Genomic DNA, 22,412 nt, shown 5'->3' on the forward strand with positions numbered 1-22,412 from the left:
AAGTATTGTGTTTTTCATAATTTCTTGCCCATAGACCCCATGTATTTTTAGTCTCCATATAACGAAGTCTATTTTGCACCTATTTCAATATAACGAAGCGCCATTGCCATAGAAGTCAATAAATAAATAGACTCTAAAGAACAACTTCGCAAAAAAATTGTGGTTAAAAAGAAAAAATTATTCGCAAACGCGAGCGCTTGATACGTTACTTCACGGGGACAGGCCTTCCAACGTTCCTAGGTTGCCCGAGGATGCGGCGCCGGTAGCGCTGGCGAGGCATGCGGCAAAGCGCATTCCGCGGGGCTGGCCAGAAAATGCCGAGCAAAAAGTTTACACGGCATAACAGCATCACCACTGACATTCACTGATCACCATAGTCCACTGTACCGCGGGTAGCGCGGGAGCCAACTTCAGCGGTGGAGCGAAGTTGGCGACGTGAAGGCGCGACCGCACGGGCAGTGCCATCTAGGAGAAGACCGAGAAGACCGATTATCGTGTTGCGAGCGTGATGTAAAGCAAAGTGCGGGCAAGAGTGCTGTGTAGGTTGGAAACATTGGCACCGCCTAAACTGCTTTATTTTTCAACCGGGTGGTTCACTCACGTGCTTGCTGCCATTGGGAAACGTAAAGTTCTTTCTTTGGACGAGAAAGCAAATGTTTTGGACGCCATCTCCAAAGGCGAACGGAAGAAGGATGTCGCGGCTCGCTTTGGTATACCGCAGAGTTCCCTTTCAACAATTCTAAAAGCAAAGGATTCTATTCTCGGCTCTTTGAAGAGTGGTACAAGCGGCCAACGAAAGCGACTGAAAGCTGCAACTTATGAACATGTGGATAAGGCAGTCTTCACTTGGTTCATGGACACTCGTGCGCAAAATATCCCACTGAGCGGGGCTGTCCTGCAGCAAAAGGCCAAGGACTTTGGATGTCTTCTGGATGAAGACAAATTCAAGGCGAGCAGTGGATGGCTGCACAGGTTCAAGGCCCGGCACGCAATTGTCGGAAAAATGACAAGTGGGGAATCGACGTCGGCCGATGCGCCCGAAGCTGCTGCTTGGGTCGAAAAGGAACTGCCGGGAATCATGATGCGCTGCAAGCCAGCTGACATCTACAATGCAGATGAGACCGGTTTTTTTTACAAGATGCTCCCAAATAGGACACTGGCCCTTAAAGGAGATCGATGCCACGGAGGGAAACAAAGCAAGGTGCGGGTCACGATTCTTCTTTGCGCGAATATGGACGCGAGTGACAAGCGGATGCCGTTCATAATTGGAAAAAGCAAAAGGCCGAGATGCTTCAAAGGTGCTCGGGACCTCGAGATCGAATACACGTCCAACACAAAGGCGTGGATGACCCGTGACATCTTCCGCGGATGGCTCGGTGACTTCGACAAGGCGATGAAGAATGACAGCCGCAGTGTGTGTCTACTGCTGGACAACTGCTCCGCACACCACATACCAGACCTGGAGCTAACAAACGTGGAGCTGCAGTTCTTCCCACCGAATTGTACGTCCCTGATTCAGCCGCTCGACCAGGGCATTATCAACAGTTTGAAGTGTGCGTATCGTAGGCGGCTGATCGATAAGCTCCTTCTCAACCTTTGCTTGAAACGCTCAACGAACGTGGACATTTTCCAAGCACTGGAGATGCTCTCCGCGTCTTGGAAAGCCACGACGGACAGAACCATTCAGAACTGTTTCCGGAAAGCTGGGTTTGAAGCTCCTCCAGCATCAACAGCCAGTGCTCTCGGGGAAGGAAGCGGAAGTGCTCCCACGGTATCGTCCTTTCCAAGTGAAGATGAGACGGAGTCAAACCAAGAGGCACTTCTGGGAGCATGGCAGTCCCTCCGTGGCGACGGTGTTGTCCCCGACGATGTCTCTCTGGACGACTACCTCTACGGGGACTCGTGCGTCGTTGCAATGGAAGAGGTCTCTGACGCTTCCATCATGCAGGATGTGGTCGGGAACTCGACGGAGGACGACGACGATTCTGAGGCCGATGCTGAAGAAACTGCCGAGATCCCGAGCACTCGGGAAGTGCTCGACGCAATGGACGTACTGAGGAGGTACACGGCGTCGCATGGGCAGCAAGATGCCGTGCAAGCGCTCTGGGCGCTCGAACGCCGTATGACACCGCTGCTACTGTCCAACAAGACGCAAGCAAAACTCACGGACTACTTTGCCCCTAAATAAAATTCATTTTCGGTGAGTTTTCATACCCGTAAAATGTTTCGGAATTTTTTTTTGCATGCTAAAGCCAAATTTCGATTTAGCGAAATTTCGATGTAACGAAGTAAATTGCGAATTTTACCGACTTCGTTACATCGAGGTTCAACTGTACTAACCGACAACCATGCTCCGCATGCACTTTTAATGCGTCATTTTGTACAAATTAGACTTGGCTCGAGCCCACCAAAGCCTGGCGCAAATCAGCCTTTGCGGGAAGTTTGGAGGCTCTGGAGCTCTTGTAAAACGCTCCACTACATGGCCATCATCCTCAAACGATGCTCAAGTTTGGTTTCCAGCCTCCAAGCAGCAGTTTGTGTGGCACCTGTGCTTTCTTTGGCCGTTTGGCAACATCATGAGCTGCGATAGGAAACGGAAATTGTATATTTCCTTAATTTGTGTATTCGATAATCGAGTTTGTTTTCTTTATGAAAATCTCGTTGAATTGAAGTTTGAAAAGTCGTTTGTTGGGGAAAGACTTGGAATCTTCATTTTCCAATCTGCTTGGATGAAGATTTGAAAATACTTTTGTGGCAGAAATTTGGTTGAAGTGGCGTTCACTCTAATGGTGTTCTAAGAAAGCCTAGCTGAGATCTGCTGCTCACAGTTTGGGATGGGTCCGTTGCAGTGGTGCCAGCTGCAGCAGCGCAAGAAGAACCTGAAGCAGCTGCTGCTGCGCATGCAGGAGTACCAGTGCGACCAGATCCTTCAGGAGGACCCCGAAAAGCCTCTGCCGGACAACATTCGTCCCATCGACGACAACGACTTTCACAGGTGCTTTCGCCCTTCCACATACAGTTGTGGCCAGGAAGACAGTCGAGAGAACAGTACAGTCAAACACTTTTCTAACGAGATCCGTGGGACCGGCGAGATTTTTCCTAGTGTAGATAATTTGGTTGTAGTAGTCGAGTGTGAAAAATCGATTGCCGAAACCGAATTCATGCTATCGCATATTGGCTTACCTGCGCGACATTCGGGGTGTTTGAGGAAAAAGTATAGCGCCAAATAAGAATTACGAAAGACATCAGAAACGAGGTTTTGTACGTTCACTTATCACAAGGGGGAATGGTGGCCGAGTCTGCTAACACATTGCTGCCCGGAATACGTGGAGCGAAAGCTCGCGCTGCAGAATCCAGGCATCTTGGGCTCAATTGAGACTTCATCCTGTCCGTTTCTGTTCCTTTGACTTATGTGTTCGTTTCTGCCCCAGTCTCAGGTTTATTCAACATGGTCAATAACCACTTTTTTTTTTTCTAAATGAAAATTGTATTGACGCGCATTTGGTTACTTACCAGTGCCTGACACAATTTGCACCACTGGCTGACACAACTGCCCGACACAACTTCCCAACTCACGTAGAACTTTGATAAAAAGCGATAATTCGAAAAAAGTGATTTTGTTATAACAAAGGATTACTGTATATAAAAAACCAAGAATGCGTGGTGTGGCATGGCGGCGGTTTCAATTGTCGCCGCTGCCGAAGTATTTCTGTTCTTTATGCATGTCACTTAGAGTGAAAATTTACGTAAAATTGGTTACTTTGTATCTAGAAAATTTGTAATACTGGTCATTTTTGCTTTGTGGGGCCACGCAATTGCTTAGTTAAAGGGCCCCTGAAAAGGAAACAAATGTTTTTTTTTTAAACAGTCTGATTGGAACACGCGCATCAAAAAAATTTTACATGAAAAAATTTTTTTTACAACAATATCGACGGTGCGATTTAATTGGTGGTCCCCTCCTTTCCACTTGTTTTCTCTTTCGGCATATCTGGTGCATGGAGGAGAGAGAGAGCGGCTTTGCCTTCACGTTGAGGTGGAAAGAACCAACTACCTTCTCGTTGAGCTCGAAAGAGCGAATAACCATTCCGCGATGTCGTGGACTTTGTGCACAGAAGTTTGAATAAACCTCTTGCCTAAAAAGGTGCATTAAAAAAAATTTCGCTTTATATTTGGGGGCTCTAACCCAGATACTCGGCAAGAAAACTGGTGAGACTTCCAAGTGCCGCGATTGGCAAGCGCCACGGTCAAGTGCAACGCCAGCCAATCACGGCGGTCAGAAATCTCGCCGAGCGTCCGAACCCCGGGTTTGCGTCGCTCTCGAGGCAGTTTGAGTTGACGCCGAGACTGGTTTCCCCCTGGCAGGCTGAATGAGGTGCAGACGCCCGAGGAGCTGCGCGACGTGTACCAGCACTTCCTGCTGCACTACTCGCTGGACGTGCCCGAGATGCAGGAGGCCAACCGCAGGCGCAAGCGCAAGGAGGCCGCCGCCGCCAGGGACGACAACCCCGACAACCCCGCCGAAAAGGAGGCGGCCGAGGAGTCGGACGACGAGGCCCAGAAGCTCAAGCACCCCGTCCGCAAGCGGCTCTTCGACATCTGCCGGGAAGTGGGCCTCGGTGAGCGAGCGCCCCCTTCCGGATTCTGGGGTCGTCTTCAACTGGCATGTTTGGCGTCTTGTCCGTGGACTGCGCGTCTCCTCAATTTCGTCGGATATGATCGAGGCGGGCTTAAATTTCGTGCAACATCAGGCGGGCGTAGCTTCCATAGTGCTGCGACGCTGTCGAAGCCACTCGTGCGAGTGTGTGGCTTTGTTTGGCTTTTCCTTGCTGCGAGAGCACGTGCAAATGACGCGTAATATGAAGCCACGTGCTCACGCGGCATTGTAGGACTGCAGCATTGTGGAAGCGACGTTAGCCTCGACAATGTGGTGCAAAACAGTTGACGCCGAGTATAGTGTTGCGCGAATATTCCAAGTTTCGTACGCTGCTTTTGAAAAGTTCTTCATTCCATTGGAGTCGTGGTGAATTGTAATAAGCATAGTTTTCAACCACCTGGTTTCCTCGATGCCTGTTCGTATTTGGAGGTTTTAGTGTCGCACAAATATTCCAAATTTCTGGTACCACTTTCAAATGCCGTATTTACACGAAAGTAGGTCGACCCCTTTTTTATTTTTTGAAAATCTAAAGGGGGGGGGGGTTCACCCCCCCATTTCAGATTTTACTCCCTCCTTCACTCCCCGTGTGACTTCCTCGGAGCGAGTGGAACTCGCTCCGAGGAAGTCGCACGGGGAAGTGCTACTATTGGGAAAAGGTTTAGTCTGTACTTAAGTTCAAGTCGGATGAAGAGGAGGACCAAGGCTGTCTAGTGGTCCGGGTCTTCTGTTGGAGGCCTTGCTCGGCAATGGCTCTTTCATTTGTCTCCTGCTCCGAACTCTGCAGGTCCTCGCCCGCCACAAGCCTCGCCCTTTTCTCCTCCTTCTTTCTCTTTCTTCCACACCGTTTAGAGAAATGTATAAAAGTAGATTTAGTTTTTGTCCGAAAAATTTACTTCTAGCACGTTTCCCAAAACAATATACAAGGTGTTTCGTTTAAAGCCTAACAGATTTGTTTAAAATTGCACGGCAATCACACAACGCGGTATGTTTAGACAGTGGCAGCAAGATCGTGATGTGTTTTCACACCAAATTTAGTGGGGAAACTAAAGTGATGCGGATTCAGGGGAACCTGAATCCGTGTGTAGGTCCCGTGACGGTAAATTTTTTTGCTAGATTTAGCAGGGAAACTGAATTGGTGCGCACATGACGTCGATTTTTCCAATTAAAATTTGGCATGGAAACTTCTCGTTTCTGCTCACGCTGGCACAAAACCTGGGGATGGACCACTAACAGCCGCCACTTTAAAAAAAATCCGTGAAAGCTACACTAATGCGATTTGTGCAGGCGAGGTATGCGGTCGGGGGGCATAGTATAAGCGGCTAGTCACCGTGGTAAGTCAAATAATTAGCTAGAATATGGTAAATAAGTTCTTAATTATTGAAACTAGGCACATGGTTCCAGTTATAAATGCTTCATCAAAAACCACACTATCAGTAATATTTAAAAATACTGAGATTGTGGGAATAGAGTTACCACTAGCGCAACAGGCTCTAGGCTAGGGTGAGATGATTATGGCGGGGTGTTCAGTCATCGGCAAGACCCTGCCGGCGGGACCGGCAACCAGAGATGTGGCGGTGGCACACCACGTGACCCTGAGCACCCGAACAGGAATCGCCAAACGATGGCAGTTCACTTCGCCGTTTGCCCGGAAGACAGCGCTGGTGTATCTCTTGGGTTATGCGTAGGAAGTTACCTCCTAATGTTGCATACTGAGCCATTTATTTGGGTACTCCTTTTCTTTGAAGCAGATGGTCCTCCTCACTCAATTACTCAATATCTAAGTGAGAGTTAAAAATAAAGGAAAAAAACTTTTCCTCTCAACCTGCACCACCTGACGGTATGACAGGTTTAATCCAATTTAAAATAAAAAATGAGGGCCGTAATTGGCCAAAAATTTCTTAGCTCTTAGTGAAAATGACCTCGCTCCTCACTGACACTTTCGTCCGACTCGAAAAGAGAGTAACTAACTTGTTACGGTTGCAGTATGAACAATGCAAACTAGCGTGCAGTAGCTGGTGCCAGCACCCCCGTCACCCGTATCCTCCATTTTTCCAGCAGCCCAACAGCTTGGATTGACTCGAGTGTTGGCTGCTGAGTGACTCGAGATCAGTTTCGTTCTTCCACTCATTTTCCGCGCTGACCTCCTCTCCCATTTCGGAGGCGACAACACTGGATATAGCCTGGCGCTCGCTCGACTGCCGGTGTTCGGATTTCGGGCGGAAAAGGTGCCGAAAAGTTACTGGTGCTTGTTGGAAAACCACCTCCCGAACGGTGCGTGATGGCCAGAAACTGACCATGCGAACAATATTACCGTTTTTTTGACAAAATAACTTCCCGGCAATTGGCCACCCGAATTCGCTATCAGAGACGGAAAAACCGGGCAGGTGCATTATCAAATCGGTAGCCTCTTCCCTGCTGCACGGGGGTAATTTTACAGCTTCGCCGTGCTTCCCACAATGACAATCAGGAAGTCTTTAATTAGAACCGTATGTTTATTTTAATAATTAAAACATTAACATATATCAGCTAATGAGCCGACTGATCGTTACGATTAGCCCCCTATACTCTGTCCCTCTGGCCATATTGCTCGCCTGCACAAACCTCACTGGTGTAGCTTTCACATTTTTTTTTAAACTAATCTGTCAAGCTTTTAAACGGGTGGTGCAACGATTTTATGATTAAAAGAATTTGCATCTCGTCATTTTTACGTGGTTTATCGTGTCCCAGAGGATAGAGAAAACACTTCCTTCATTAAAAATGTTGCGATTCCGCTGCATAATCGCAAAGCAAAAGTCAAGCTTTTTCCCCCACCTGCAGCCCCAATGGCAGCCGAAGGAACTACGGCGAAAAGATTACGTGACCTCGCTTGGCTCTAAGTTGCAGCATAACGCCCGCTAATGTCAGAAGAGAGAGGGAGAGGAAACGTCCTCCGAGATAGCACATGGGAAGCTACATGGCACTCTGAATGACGTCACTAGGAGAGGGACCAGGTGTGACCTTGAAGGCTGGGAGTGAGTTGAGGGGTGCCCGAAATGCCAATATTTATCTTTTTTTTTACGCAACAACTAGGACACGCAGGCGAAATCGGTTTTCTGTTTTTTGCTTCAGAAGTGTCAGAGGGCAACTTCCAGAAATCTTTGACCGAAGTCTGGAAATCGTTGCACCCCCCCTTTAAGGACGATGTGCTGCGATACTTTTGGAGATGAGATTTGAGATCTTTGAAACCTTGGGAAAGTCTCAGCGTCCAAGAGAGCGTGGATGTCACAATAAAAACTTTGGGGTAAGAAATGTACTAAAAATATACAAGGCTAACGATGCTGACAAAGACGGGTAAGCACAGAATGTGCGACAGGCCTTCCAGAAAAGAAGAGAAGGGCATCCGCTCTCATTTCTGACACACACACACACACCATGAGGCGGTGCTACACGACAGGAAAGGTTTTGAAGTGCACGGTTACTGCCGTCATTTGTGAATTGCGAAATTCGGTTGGATGACGCCGACGACGTGCTTCGAGAACATAGCGGTGACGACAACGGGATGGACATCACCAGTGCGGGCCGAATCGTAGTTGCGGATAGAGTGAGAACGTCGGGGCCTCAGTCGTCCCGCCTCCAGCGTGAGCTTCAATACCGCTTGGGCATCTCTTGCGCTTCGTCAAAACACGCCAGAAGGCATCAAGCACTTGCTGGAGGTCGGGCTTTCTAAAGAGACGTCCTACCATTTTTTTTGTTAGTGTTTGCCGTATAATATGCACCTAGAAAGTTTTTTGTTTTTATGTGAAATGGGGGGGGCTTATTTAGAATCTCGTAAATACGGTATGGGAATGTGTGGTTTGGTTGTGTGTTTGGGCGTAAAGCGAAGCTGGCGTGCTCCCCCCGCAGACGGCCTGGCCAAGAAGTTTGGGCTGACACCCGAGCAGTTTGGAGAGAACCTGCGAGACAACTACCAGCGGCACGAGGTAGACCAGTTCCCCGTCGAGCCCCTGGTCGCAGCCGCCGACTTTGTCAGCAAGTGGGTGCCCTCTCGCTTCCCGTCGTTGGTCGCAGTTTTCCCACTTACGGGGCTACGTGAACACACGCACGGGACTTCTCTGTTTATTCGTCGAGCTACCGTTGTAATGCTGAGCAGACATCCATTTAAAAATGGACGTTAATTATAAGAAAACTGCGCTTTACGCTTGCCCGACGCTTTTTTATATTTGGCCTCGTTTTGCCGGCGCTTTTGGCGAGGTATGGCTGCAACTTCTAGGTTCCTCGTTGTGGTGTATGCCTCGCTGCTCGGGGCACCTACGGCTCGCTAAGTTCAACTCGATAAATTAAAAGGCAATCCGGGCTTGTCCTACACTCTAAGAAAAAATGGAGGAAAAAAGTAGCAACGGCGCGTCTTCCTCCCTTCTACTGACGCGCCCTCAAGCGGACACGAGAAAAGGGGAGGAACGAAACGTTTTTCTCCTTCTCCAGGCAGACGGGAGAAAGCTTTCGCCCTCCCGACTCATCTTCTTTCGGTTTCGTTTTTTGAGCAAGCCGCGCACGTTGTTCAATAAAGAGCTGTTGAGTTGATTGAGCTTCAGCGGCAGCGAAGGCCGCCTGTAATTCCGCCTTCTAGTCTAAACGTGCAGAACATTTCGGTTGCATTGACGTTTTTATCACTAATTTTATCAAACGAGCAAACGAAGCCGCTAGAAACAGCGAAGTTCCGGAGCAGTGCCAGCAGCGCCACGTACACTGGGGGATGGCTGTCTCCGGATTGCGGGACTCGCGCGGCACGGAACCAACGGAACTACGGTAGCGAAACCACGCGGAACTGTGTCGACGTTTTCGACGTTACGGAAACCGCAGGAACTGCGTCCAAGACAGGCAGGTTTTGCTGCCGGCTGCCTGGGTGCCTTGCGTGCTGAGTTCGGTTCTGTTTTCCGATGCCGAGTGCAACCGGCGTTCAACGTGGTTCTGTATTTGTGCGTGTCAACAACATAGCTGCAACATCGTGATGGCAGTGTCGTGGGTTGTGAACAGAAGACTGGAATTATCGCCGATGTGACCGTGTGTTCGCGTATCAGTGGTGTAACAAGAAGATGAGATCGTAAACTGTCGGGCATTGATGCCGCTGGTCGGGCCGTGATCGGAGGGGGCGAGGTGTCGCAGGTTGACATTCCGCTTTACATTAAAAAGTTTAATACCACTTGAGGGATTACGTGCAATCGATTTAGTGTGCGGATAGTCATGTTGGAACGCTGGTCTGAACGGTAAGCTCCTATCGTACAGTGGCCAATGTGACTGTCGGTTGTCTCGTCCCCGACAGCGATTGCGCTCTGGGGAAAGGACAACAGTACGAAATCGTGACGGAAAGTACGTATATTTACTGTGTTTAATTTTAGCATTAAAAAACAATAGTAGGTAAAATCGAAAAAAAAAGCTACCCTTTATTTTGCTGTTTAAATATACTGCGGTTCCTGGAGAAACTGCCCTCCAAGTGGCGCGCTGGGATGAGCGCTAGAAGTTTTCAAGCTCGCCAAGGCGTAGCTTCGTACCTGCCGCTAGTTGCAGCTTTGACTGCATTCAAATTGATCGAAAAGTGATTTCTCAGCCCGTGAAGCATCACTTCCAGCTGAGTGAATATCCGCTCTACAGAGATTAATTTAAGACGGCAAATGCAGCTTTGCGCGAACAGCACAAATAGAAAAACCAATAGAAATACAGGCTACGACGTGCCGTGTGGGGAAACAAGCTCATGGCTTCGAACCGCATTGGAGCGGCTTGATTTATTGGCTTTCAAATAATTACGGCATGATCGAGCGTTTCCTTTTTAATAAGAGATTCATCCCCTCAGCCATTTAAAATACTCTCAGGGGTATGGCATTGCTGGAAAAAAATCAACATGCTGGGAATATATTTTATTGCTTAGGGAGTCACCGAAAAGTTCCGTACGTTCAAAACGACCAGTATAAAAGACGGAAACGCAGAGCACGGGTGTAGTGATCGGGTTAGTGTGGTGCTCTGTTGTATTGATATTTGTGTGTGCCGTTTATGTGCTCAATGTATGTTCACCTGGTGCTTGTAATAAGCGTAATGTGTGTATAGTAGAGGGTCCCCAAGCGCCGGAGAGCGGCTCTGAAGCGCAGTAGTGGCCTGGGAAGAGCAAATTTTTTGTAGAACATGAATGGGGCGGTACCTAGCGCCACCTAGCCTAGCTACTTGCAATTACTCTGCTTGACCCCGCGACCCCGCCATCTGGTGGCTAGCGATTCAACCTTTCACGCTACGCGATAAACAGCGGCTTCGAGTTTGTTCTTTCGAGAGTGGCTTTTGGTTCGCGGATTGAGTTTGCCCTTCTCCGTGATGTGCGGTTGACGAAAGAATTGTGACTCGAGGAACACCAAAGGTAAGACGCAAAGTGCGTGAAGTAACTAGGTATCGGTTGTCTCCGTTTAACATCGCAGTGCTGTCGACGAGAAGACTGAGTAACTGCTTTCGAAACGCCTGTGGCGGGAATCTGGCTTCGGAAATAAACACAGTTCGCGGAAAGCTCGTGTTATGCTTTTATTTGCTGCTCCTCTCGTCCCGTACAAGAGACGTAGCGTCCTCGTCAAGCCTTATTGGGATCGATTTGCTCGATTCGGGGCCGCCATATTGAGATGCAAGCGACGGAGGAACTTTGCTCCCCTGCTTCAGGGACGAAAGTTTCTCCCTTTCTAAAGGAACATAGGTTACAAGACCGTTCCTCCCCTAAGGGAGGACTATCCATACCCTTTTTTCTAAGAGTGTAGTCCTTTTCCGTAGTGAACTCTAATCTTGGTGAGCATCTTAGAGTCTTTCGCGCATAGTAGTTGTAATAAGTCTTAAAAAAACTGAAGCCTTTCAAGCTGTTGACCACTTGTTCGCAAAGGGGGGAAAAAACAGAGAGCGCAGAAACTCTCTTAACAGCTGTTGAGTCCACACTGCAGAAATGCAACTGTTGCTTTTTTAACCGTCGAGTTATGTTCGGATGAATGGGTATTCTCTAGGTACGGTACCTGGATTGCATCTTTGTGTTAGTCGCATCGTCGTCTGCAGTTCCTCAATTTCTGTTTGACAGATTCATAGAAGTGTCGAGCTGTTGCCTGCCAGTGGCACAACGGTGGAGGTAGATACGGTAGCTCCTTCTCTGTAGTCTGCTGCAACTCAAGAAGGTGGGGCAAGGGTAAGACGGGCTGGGCAAGAGGATGCAGACAGAAAGCTAAAGAGAGAAAAAGGTTTTCCCCTTTCTTCTCCAGCATTCCGTCTGCTTCCGTCGGGGCTATATTGTTTGCATGACCTCAATGTGAACGCTTACGTCACAGTATGCCTTGTAACGCCGTGACCTTATGGCGTTGTACACAGACACACAGCAGGTGCCCAGCTCCTTGGCAACCTCTCTCTGTGCTTACCAGATAGAATGGAGATGGGCTTTTGTTTCGTACGGCCTCGCATTGGAGTGGGCTTACGGAGGGTGTTGCGTGCACCCAGGCGCTTCCCGACGGCGGAGGAGGCCCTGAAGGGGGCCCGCTACATGGTGGCAGTCCAGATCTCGATGGACCCCCTGGTGAGGAGGTGCATCCGGGAGACCTTTTTCGAGAGGGCCAAGATCTGCGTCACCCCGTCCAAGAAGGGACTTAAGGTGAGGGGCTCAAGGCCCACCCACTACCGAAGAAACTATGCTTCCTCGAGCGTTTGCGTCTCTGCCCAAATGGAGTTTCAGATCTTACCCCTTTTGGTTCAAAAGCTGGAAGCGATTTTTTTCCATCTTTTGGGGCCGCTAAGGCGCGATAATGGGGCACCACAAAGTATTTTGTGCTACATCATAGAGGCTAGCGCGGCTTCCGCAGTGCTTAAACTCGGTGAAAGCAAGTTGCACGTGCGAATGAGACACGAGACCGAGTCACGTGCTCTCGCAGCAGTGGGGGGCTGCAGTACCGTCGGAGCTGCGTTAGATTCAACAATGTGGTGCAAAGTAGTTGGCACCGAGCACGAGCTGGCGCACGGCTCCGACGTCGCTTCCCTGCCACCGCTGTCGACGTGTTTCACTTTACGTAACTCTGGTTTCTGCCCACGTGCAGCGCCCACTGCAGGGCCAACGCGGATTCGTTTGTGAACAATGTCTGTAGGTTCGTTGGCTGCTCGGACAAAGTGGGTAGTCCACGACGTCTGAGGTTCGAAACGAGCTGGCCTTCTTGCCACAAAAGTAGAGTACTCTGCGCAGCAACCGGGTTCGTTCCTTCTCATAGCCACAGATTGACATGACGGAGTCACGAGTTCCTCGGTGACTGCTCTCTGCGTAGGAAATTGACGAGAACCATCCGTGCTATCCCATCAAGTACCTGCAGAACAAGCCGGTCAGGGACCTGGAGGGGGAGCAGTTCCTGCACATGTCGCAGGTCAGTTCTTTTCCGAGTCGTCCGCAAGGGTCGACTCGGAAGGTGCTCAGAATGTGCTCAGAATGTGCTGTTTGTTCCAGGCGGAGGGAGAGGGCCTGCTCAAGACCAGCATTGTGATGGACAGCGACTCCCGCTCCCATCCGGGCTCCTACCTCGACGAGATCAAGCAGCTCTACTACAGGGTGAGGCCTCTGACCGCGTCCTCAGATAGTCGCCGGCTAGTCGAGAAACGCGGTGTGAGCATTTCGCAGTCTCCCCGCAGCCAATAAGGTTGCGGCATTAGCTGGTAAGAATTCCAAAGAACCGATCGCAAAACAAGGGCTGTCCGGGACGGTAGAGTCTCGACGACACGATCACGGTTGATCCAAATTTCAAGATCATATGAATTTCTAAAAAAAAAAGAATGGACAAAAAGCTTCATCTGTAATGTGCTACATTTCGAAATAGTGTGACTGCTCTCTCGGGTTGTGGTGGATTATACGAACAAGAGCGCCGATCTCGAAAAAGTTGGTCTCGATTTTAAAAGTATCGAGGCGCGTTGATGTAAACAACACCGTGGCACTTCCTGCCACCTTGATAGTTCGTTCTACTAGCTCGGACCTCATATCCTTAAAGGGGTACTCCAGCGATTTCTTCATGGTCCTCGATTTGCTTGAAATTTTGCTAAACTCGCCAAACGGCATCGCCAAAATAGTATCCCACATATTATTAGGTCAAAATAATTTTTTTTCAAGAAGTGATTGAATTTACAATTTTGTTCCTCACCGTGTTTTTCAAACTGAAAGTCTCTACTGGCAACAACGAAAAAGTGACGTCAGTGGAAGTGCAGGGGTTCATTCTTTGGACTGTAGAATTTGTTCTTAACTGACTCGAAGCAGTTTCATGGTGTCAAATGAATGTTTTGGAAGCTCGCTCCAGTCCCCGCACTCCAGCACGGAACAAACGATCGGCATATTCTTTTTTTTAGACTGCTCGCTCTACTGGCAAGCCTGCCCGCCACTGACGTGACGGCACTGAAAAGTGCGGGTATATTTGAATGTTGGTTTTTGCATCATTTTCATTTGCCGATTTTGCAATAACTATTATGAATTTCGCGATACCTAATAGCATACCGGAAAGGGTAAAGGCCGGGGAGTCAGGAAATATAGTTAGTTGAGGTAGCTCAAAAAATCGCCGGAGTACCCCTTTAAGCCACGAACGATCCTTCTGCTTAATTGTGGTAGTTAGGGCCAGCCTCTGCGGCGCGAGAAACCACAACTGCCACGGGGCCACAGTCGCCGCAGTCTGAGAGTTTTGGCTAAGGCTAAGGTGTTCTACTCTAGCCCTGGCCAAAACCTTTTAGCTACGTCTTTAGCCCAACAAATAAAGAAAGCTGGTTGATCCCGGGTTCGGTGGAACGCCAAAATCAATCGCCACAATATGTGCGGCGCGGATTTCAAGCGGAAAATTTATATGGAGAATTGCACGAATCAGAAGAGAGAACAAAAGGTTGAATGTTTCCCAACTAGAATTGAGCCCGGTGCTGTACCACTCTGCCAAAGGGGACACTTGCAAAGGGATAATAACTTTGCCAAGGGCAGAATGCATGTGGAGAACTGTGCAACCATGTCGTGGGACTATTACATATAGTAACCATGTAACATGATTGGACATGATGGAAAGATTCAAAAAAGCTGTCGGAGGGAAAGTTGACCAGAAAGGAGCAGCAGCACAAAAAAACAAGGACAAAAAAAAAAAAAAAAAAAAAGTAGGAGACAGAAGGGCAGACAAGGATGCTGATTTACAACTCTTGCGTTTCTTCTTCTGCTTCTTTGCAAGAAGCAATATCGTGATCCAAAGAAAATGACCACAAACACAATCCGCAATCTTCTTTCTCAATTGGTGAAGAACTGGGATACGAATGCATTATCTGTTATTAATAAAGGTTCTATGTGGAAAGTTAATGTGATGAAAACCTGGGTTCTGGATATGGGGCCGGCAGCACTTGGGTCAAAACGTTTCGGGCTATAGACAGCTTCGTCTTATGGTACCTTTTGATTGATCAGGATGCACATTTCATTTTGGCTCTTTAGAAAGTATCGCTTTGTTTTTTGGAAAAAGTGACTTGGGATGCTATCTGATTCTGTGGGATTGCTCCCTCGACTGGCAGGACGAGTTCAGCAACAACGTCCAGGAGTGGAACAACCAGCGCTGCGAGGCCCTCAGTTATGCACTGAGCAAGCTGCTCTACCCGGCCTTTGAGAAGGAGCTCAAGGTGCAGCTGCTCCTCGAAGCTCAGGACGGCATCGTCAAGGTGACCACCCTCAAAACGTCTGCTTGTGTGCCGCAGTGTCTGGAGCAGATGACCATCCTCTTTTCATGGTTCCAGGCATGCTGTCGCAAACTCTACAACTGGCTGAAGGTGGCACCCTACCAGGTGGACCCTCAGATGGAAGAGGACGAGGACTTTGATACCCGCGACGGCATCCGGGTCTTTGCCATCGCCTACGAGAACGACTGGTGAGGTGGCGTTTGTTGCAGCAACAGTCTTTCATTACCCTTGGGTACTTCTCTCTGTACACTTTGGTGGTGTCTTTGCCTGTTTCCCACTTCGAAAGGTGGTCTTTGTGCTTCTGGTACTACGACGGCATCTTTGATTTCAGGGAAGTCCCGGCGTTTGGGGCGCTTATTGACGGCACGGGGGAGGTGATGGAGCACCTGCGGCTACCACACTTACTCAAGCGCAAGAACTCCTGGAAGGAGAAGGAGAGAGAGCTCAAGGTGCGTGGCTGCTGTACCCTGACTGCATCTCGTCTCTGTGTTTAGAATGTACCTTTGAGCAAGCTTGTTGTTGTGTTGAGGGGTTGAAGAGGAACCCCGATCATACAACACTCAGGGTACTCGGGGTTGGATAATTTGCGATTCAGACAATCCGAATAACCCGAAAAATAATGATTGTGACTTCGGTGCTCGGCCCTAAGAATAAACATATGCGGAACTTCTAAAATCACTTCTGAGCTAATAATCTGCTGGGTGATAAAAAAAAAAAAAGAGTAAAGCCCTCAAATAAATTTGAAAAAAAAAATTAAATCAAATGGTTGTGCCGTAAGGCACTGATAAAATTTTGTATTCACCTTACCTAATTTATTGAAAGCGACGAGTAACTCCCTTTGGGGGGCTGCAATCCCTCGAAGCAAGTTACCAATGCCACTGTGGGAGTATGTGAGCCGGCAAATTTTGCTCATGTCGGCACACGCACACCTTCGCCCAAAGCATCGGCATCGAGTAGTTCCCCTTTTAACGTCCTCATTGAGTGACTGCATTGTGGTCGGTTATGTCGTCATCGGTGTTTGACGTGGTTCGTAAGTCGCGTCCACTCCACATGGGCGTAGCATGCCGTTATTGGAGAGCACGTGAACTTCTGCGGTGCGTGCCAGAATCGTCAGCAGAGAATACGCCGAGAGTCGGTGTCTTTTCCATTTTCCAACAGCCCGGCACGAGCTTGGCTCGACGGATCGCAGCGTGACTGCATCACAACACCGCGCTGTCAAAGAAACAGATGAGAAAGGAACCCTTTTTTGCCCACAGTGCGCAAACAAGTAAAAGCGATAGCTGGAACACGTTTGTGCAATGGGGGCAAAATGGTGTCGTCACATACCCGTGGACGGAGTTCGAAGTGGTCAATGTATGTTCCCGTCGTGGATGCCGCGAGTGCTCGGTGATTGCTAAAGTAAGTGGGAAAGGCGAGACACTGGATGTCAGTGTTCTTGGTAAGCACAAAGTCGACGGTGGTACTGGCGCGCAGAGGCCCAGTTGCATTGCAACGAGGCTGCGGAGCCACTTGTTTTGCGGCCGCCAAGGTCGACGTCGAAGTCGTTGGTTGCGACACAAAGAAGGTAATTGGCGAAGCGTGAATTCTGTAAAAGATTCGTCAGTCACGTCGAAGGTATTTGCCAATGTACTGCTGCAGAAGCCAGTTATTCCCTCTGCTCCCGGGACGAAGTACGGCCTTTGCGCGGAAGGGCCATTCGGAAGAGTCTACGGCAGTGACGTCGCAAGCTAAGGCGCGCGCTTTGCCGGTGTTGTTGAGCGACAAAGGAAGGGTGTAACGTTGACATTCAGCAACGATCGAAGAGGAGGATGCATAACCTGACCCCTTCACGTGGCGCGGCCAATGGGAACACCCGATTTCTCCCTCCTCGCAATACGAGGGCAGAGAAGAAGGGTTTTTTCATCTCCGCCGCGAAGAGAGACAGCGAAAAATGCCGACACCGAAATGCCCGCAAAGTGTCAGCCGAAAAGTTTAAAAAAGAGAGGTTGGGGCACGAGAACAAAGCAGCACAAGTTGTGGCCATTGTGGGGAAGCGAAGGAAGACTTGATCAGAAGATCAGAAGGGGATGGAGGGCGAAAAGACACAATCAAGATCGGTACCACCGGGGAAGAAGATTGAAGGAAGAACGGCCTCCCGAGGGAAAGGGGAGGGAGGAGGATACATTTGCTGGCACAATTTTGTTTTTGGGTTGGGTCGCTCTCCCAGAAATGTGGGATCTATGCGGAGTTCGCCGGGCCCGTGCGCAATTGACGTAAAATGTGGGATGTCGCGTAAACCGGCGATGCATAAGGGGGGCGCTCCTTTGCATTCGTAGCGAGGAATACCGTATATTGCCGCATGTAAGTCGACTCCAAGTATAAGTCGACCTCCCCAATTCCCAACCCTTACCAATAAAAAAAAATTTTTTTTTTTGACAACAATGTAAATTTTTAGAAATGAACATTTATTTGAACTTAGTACACGGAGGTCTCAGGCCTTATCGTCGTTGCTTGACACGACGACGCATTCGCTACTGTGCGTCTTGTGGGTCACAGGAGCCGGTTGGGGGACTCGTCGTCGTCGCACTTGTCGTCGCTTCACACAACGACGCAGTTGCTGCTGTCGGCGTCTTGGGGGTCACTGGGGCCGGGTTGGGGAAAGCGGCGTCAAAACACACTTTGAAAAGCCCTCACGGACCATATCGGTTGGGAGTTCATTCCAAGCGTCATTGACCTACTGAGCCACAGTGCTCAAAAACGTGCGCTTCACACGTTCCGTCGGTGTCTTGGGGTTGTCGTCCCGACTCATCCACTCGTTGTAGAAGAGACGCACGCGGTCCTTGAACGGCTTGTTGAGCACCACGTCAAGGGGCTGGAAAATCATAGCGCCCGGAATGGTGACAAGGTCGCACCCTGCGTTCCCTACCGCCTTGTTCACACAGTCCGTGATGTGCCCCCGAACTGAGTCGAGAACGAGCGTGCTTCGGGGTTTCAGGAGGGCACCCGGATGCCTGCACCAGACCAGTCGGAACCACTCGAGCACCGTCTCTTTGTTGAAGTAGCCCTTTTCATTTGCCCAGACGATGACTTTCGGCGGGAATGGTTCGTTGATCGGCATCGTCTTGCGCTTGAAGATCAGAAACAGTGGCAACTTGTGGCCGTGTGCCGTGCAGCATAACATTGTGGTGAAGTGGTTATGCTCATTGCCCGTCGCCAGCAGACGAACCTGATGAGCCCCCTTCTCCGTGACCGTTCTACTGCTGGGCATATCGAACCAAGCACCGTTGGTCGGCATTGCCGACCTGTCCGAGCACGAAGTTGTTCTTCGTCTTCAAGTCGGCGACGTAACGATGAAAGCTATGCAGCCTCTCTTTGTACGCGTTGGGCAGCCGCTGACAAACGGTAGTTGGCCTTCTTAGGCTTAGGTCGTGGCGCTTCGTAAAATTCACCACCCACTTCTTCGATATCTTGAAATCGCTCCGGTCGATACCCATTTCATTGGCGACGGCGCGTGCCTTGCCTTAGATGTCCTCGTAAGACACGCTGATGCTCTTGTCTCGTTGCTCTCGCATGCATTCTTTCACCGCCTTGTCAACAAGGGGAAACTGTCCTTGCTTCGGACCGCGGAAGGTTCGACGGGTACCGGAGCATGGAAAAATCCTGTCACGCTGTTGTCGCCGTCCTTTTACGCACCTCCGAAATGCCAAAGCTGCTTTCGGCCGCAACGTTATTCTTCTCTTCGGCATACAGAATAACTTTACGCTTGAAGGACGCGCTGTACTGACGCCGTGATTTTGGAGGCATTGTTGGCGTTCGCTGAAGACGTCACAAAACCTAAGTCGCTGAGTGCCGAATCAGAACGGGGCTCGAACGTGTGTGTGCATCTGGCAGTGAGTCAGCCGCAATGCGAATACGAAACTATCCCTTCATGTGGGGAAAAAGAGGGAAAAGTCTCGGGCAGTTGAAACGTCCCTAGTATCTCTCCTTCGGCTCAAAATGGTGCGCCAACCTGCGCATAGGTCGACATCTCCGCATATAGGTTGACCCCCCTAATTTTAGATGCACATTTTTTGAAAAAAGGTTGACTTATATGCGGCAATATACGGTAGTCGTTTATGTCTCTCTCTACTTTCAGGAGCACGACATGAGGGTGCTGAGAAAGTTCATCCTCAACAAGAAGCCCCACGTCATTTGCGTCGGGGCACAGTCGAGGTTTGTGCTTTGTACTCACTGGTTAACGTCGCGGCGACGACTAGGCACTTTTCAGCGTTTCGAAAAAGCATCACACAAATGAGCAGTACATACTGGTCTACCAATACGTCGTGGGTAGAGGGTACATTCGGAACGTCGCACAATATCCGTGATCTTGCGACATAACGGCGTCGTCTCGGGGCTTCAATCAATGTCATGTTGCATGATTTCACTTCGTGCGACGATGTGTCCCATAGTCGCCGGTGTTCGCTGACTTGGAAACATGTTCTACATGTTGAGGCATGTTACGAAGGTACTGCTGCAGTTTCTAGCACAGGATCTATATTATCAGTAGGGTGTGCATTTTCCGGTTTTAACCGAAAAACACCGATAAACATCCGTCGGTGACGAAAATATAAAATCGGTTAAAACCGAAAAACACCGGTGGTTGGATATTTTCGCCCTGGTTAAAACCGAAAAACACCGATCGTTGCTAGTTTCCGACCTAGCGAAACCCTTTCCCCGTAGAGGTTCGTCAAACGTGTTATCTCGTGGATCCTGCATTCTTCCAGTGTTTATACATGGCTTGCAGGTGGCGTCAGTCCGCCCTCCTTTCTGAGGGTCAAAAGCGTCTGGTGAACGCAGTGGAAGCTAAGCTCTCACACGCCTTTCCCCTATTGTGTCACCCATGGCCCCCCTTTGTGGAAAAATTAACACAGTGGAGGGTAGGCTCTCACGTGCCTTTTCCACATTGTGTCTGGCCAAGTGATGTCGGTGCAAGCCATGTATTCAGAGGTTGCTGTGGTTCCTGGAAGACACTGCCAACGTCCGTGTCGTACAGGAGCGTGCGTTTTCTTAATTGCGGGTTGCGAACCGCAAGGAACGCGCTGCCATGACGGCAGCACGTTCCTTGCGTGTAGATGCAAGCATGAAAGCATGCTTGCATCTACTATAATAACCAAGTGCGAGAAATAGTTGCTTCCTAGAGAAGAAGTGTATGAACTATGTGAATAAAATTGGAACTCTCTGTCTGTGATTAATCGTTTTTTTTTAACCGATAATCACCGTTTTTAGCCTCGTCGTGAGACGTTCCACCGAAATACACCGGTGTTTTGAAAATAAATAAACACCGAAAAACATCCGCCGATTTTTCTCACAAATAAACACCGGAAAGTACACACCCTAATTATCAGTCGTTTTTTTACAAAAGAATCATGAAACAGCTTCGTGAACGTGCAACTCGCTGGGAGCGTTGCACGAAGTTGTGGATAATAGTTGAGGAAGACTCACATAAAATCGACGTCAGAAAGGTGCCTCGGCGGGGCCCAGGCCCGCGTCGGTGCGGTAGCAGCCAAATGGCAAATTTATAGGTTTTGGTTTTGGTTTTGGAAAAAGGCAGTGGTGTGCTGGTCATTGAATGGCTGCATTTTTCCAGAGAGGCCCTACAAATAGTCGAAGACATCAAGGCTGTTGTGACGGACCTTGCGGAGAACGAACAGATGCCCCTGATCAACGTCGAACTCTTGGACAACGATCTGGCCATTGTCTACATGAACTCCAAGAAAGCAGAGGTGAGGGAAACACACTCTTTATCGAGGCTGCCACATCTGACTTGAAGTACTTTGTTTACGCAGGATCAGGAATGCTTAAAAGTATGGAGGTGAAAACATTTGTTGCGCTTCTAGGTGGCACGAACATAACTTTAGCTTTCTTTCCAAAGCGCTCTCATTCTGTTATTTGTGAACCTGTGGCTTCAGTCTACAAAGAGACACTTAGACTCACACTTACGAGGAATTATAACTTGACCAAGTTTGTTTAGTTCTAGCCCCGTTTTTCTTTCAGTTTGCATGGCAGAATCCCAGCTTCTATGGGGTACGCCAGTTTGTCTGCAATTTGCACTGCTGATGCATATGTTTACCCTTAAAATGCACTCCCATAGTGTCGTTTCTGCTCAGGCGGCACATGCTCGATTGCCTCGTCAGCACGTGCTTTCCGTATACTCTGCGTCGTCGGTCGATTGGCACGGGCCTCCTGACCATATTTTATTAATGGGGAAGCATTAGCTGTGTCATGGAGCGAGCTGACGTCATCAGCATTGGAGCCACGCCAAACGACACCTAAACTCATTTCTTCAAGTGAAGCCGCTATCTGATGGCTCCCAGCTTTGAAGCCGAGCGAAAAGCCTAGCTAAACGGCTCCTAGTTTCCCCGCTCCCAATGGAGCGCAGTGAAACCAAAATTTGGTGGATTTCGTCTTTGGTACCATTGGCTGGCGCACGTCATAGTTTAAGGAACGTTGTGCTCATATTCTCTCAAAATACGCATTTCACTATGCGAGCAGAGCATGCGGACGACTTACGACAGTTTGTTGTTCAGTGGAATCCACTTGTAACGATAATGAGGAAACCCGAAAATGCAATCGTTACAACCGATTATCGCTGTATCTGGACTAGAAACTGGTCGCTTCTAGTCTAGAAACTGTATACACTGATAGTTTTAAGCGGTATATTGTTATATGTGATATCGTTATAAGCGGATTGCACTGTATGCCGCAGGATACTCGTGTTGGGAATCTTGGGGGGGGAAGGGCACCAAAGGAGCTACGCTTCTGAGTAAGGACAGCTCGGCCGTCTGCTTGCTTATAATTATTGTTGCCAGTTATCTCGAGCTTTATCTGAGATTGCAGGAAACACTTCTCCACCTTTTACAGATGTTTAGACGTCTGCAACGTAGCCAAATGTTAGCATCTGAGCTTCCGGACGTCTGAAGGTCGGGAAGTGGCATTATTGAATTGTAACCACGATGAGCTGTGCCCGCTTTGCAGTAGGCAACAAAACGGCAGTACCGAGACAATGGTGGAGTGGAGCGTTGCTACGTGAGCGTAGCCT

At 49.1% G+C, this 22,412-nt stretch overlaps 1 protein-coding gene across 1 annotated transcript in view; it reads left to right on the forward strand.

Annotated features, from left to right (window-relative positions):
* Nucleotides 1–22,412, forward strand: part of LOC8034183 (transcription elongation factor SPT6) — an 81,694-nt gene that overhangs the window by 23,406 nt on the left and 35,876 nt on the right. The window contains exons 11-21 of the mRNA XM_029978537.4: nucleotides 2,850–2,995; nucleotides 4,363–4,616; nucleotides 8,537–8,666; nucleotides 12,137–12,287; nucleotides 12,949–13,044; nucleotides 13,125–13,226; nucleotides 15,194–15,337; nucleotides 15,413–15,543; nucleotides 15,687–15,804; nucleotides 19,470–19,546; nucleotides 20,961–21,096. Of these exons, the coding sequence (XP_029834397.3) occupies nucleotides 2,850–2,995; nucleotides 4,363–4,616; nucleotides 8,537–8,666; nucleotides 12,137–12,287; nucleotides 12,949–13,044; nucleotides 13,125–13,226; nucleotides 15,194–15,337; nucleotides 15,413–15,543; nucleotides 15,687–15,804; nucleotides 19,470–19,546; nucleotides 20,961–21,096 (1,485 nt within the window). The remainder of the gene's footprint in view (nucleotides 1–2,849; nucleotides 2,996–4,362; nucleotides 4,617–8,536; nucleotides 8,667–12,136; nucleotides 12,288–12,948; nucleotides 13,045–13,124; nucleotides 13,227–15,193; nucleotides 15,338–15,412; nucleotides 15,544–15,686; nucleotides 15,805–19,469; nucleotides 19,547–20,960; nucleotides 21,097–22,412) is intronic.

This window comes from Ixodes scapularis, unplaced genomic scaffold (assembly GCF_016920785.2).
Source record: "Ixodes scapularis isolate PalLabHiFi unplaced genomic scaffold, ASM1692078v2 PGA_scaffold1__304_contigs__length_218370807, whole genome shotgun sequence".
Classification (NCBI taxonomy): Eukaryota; Metazoa; Arthropoda; class Arachnida; order Ixodida; family Ixodidae; genus Ixodes; species Ixodes scapularis.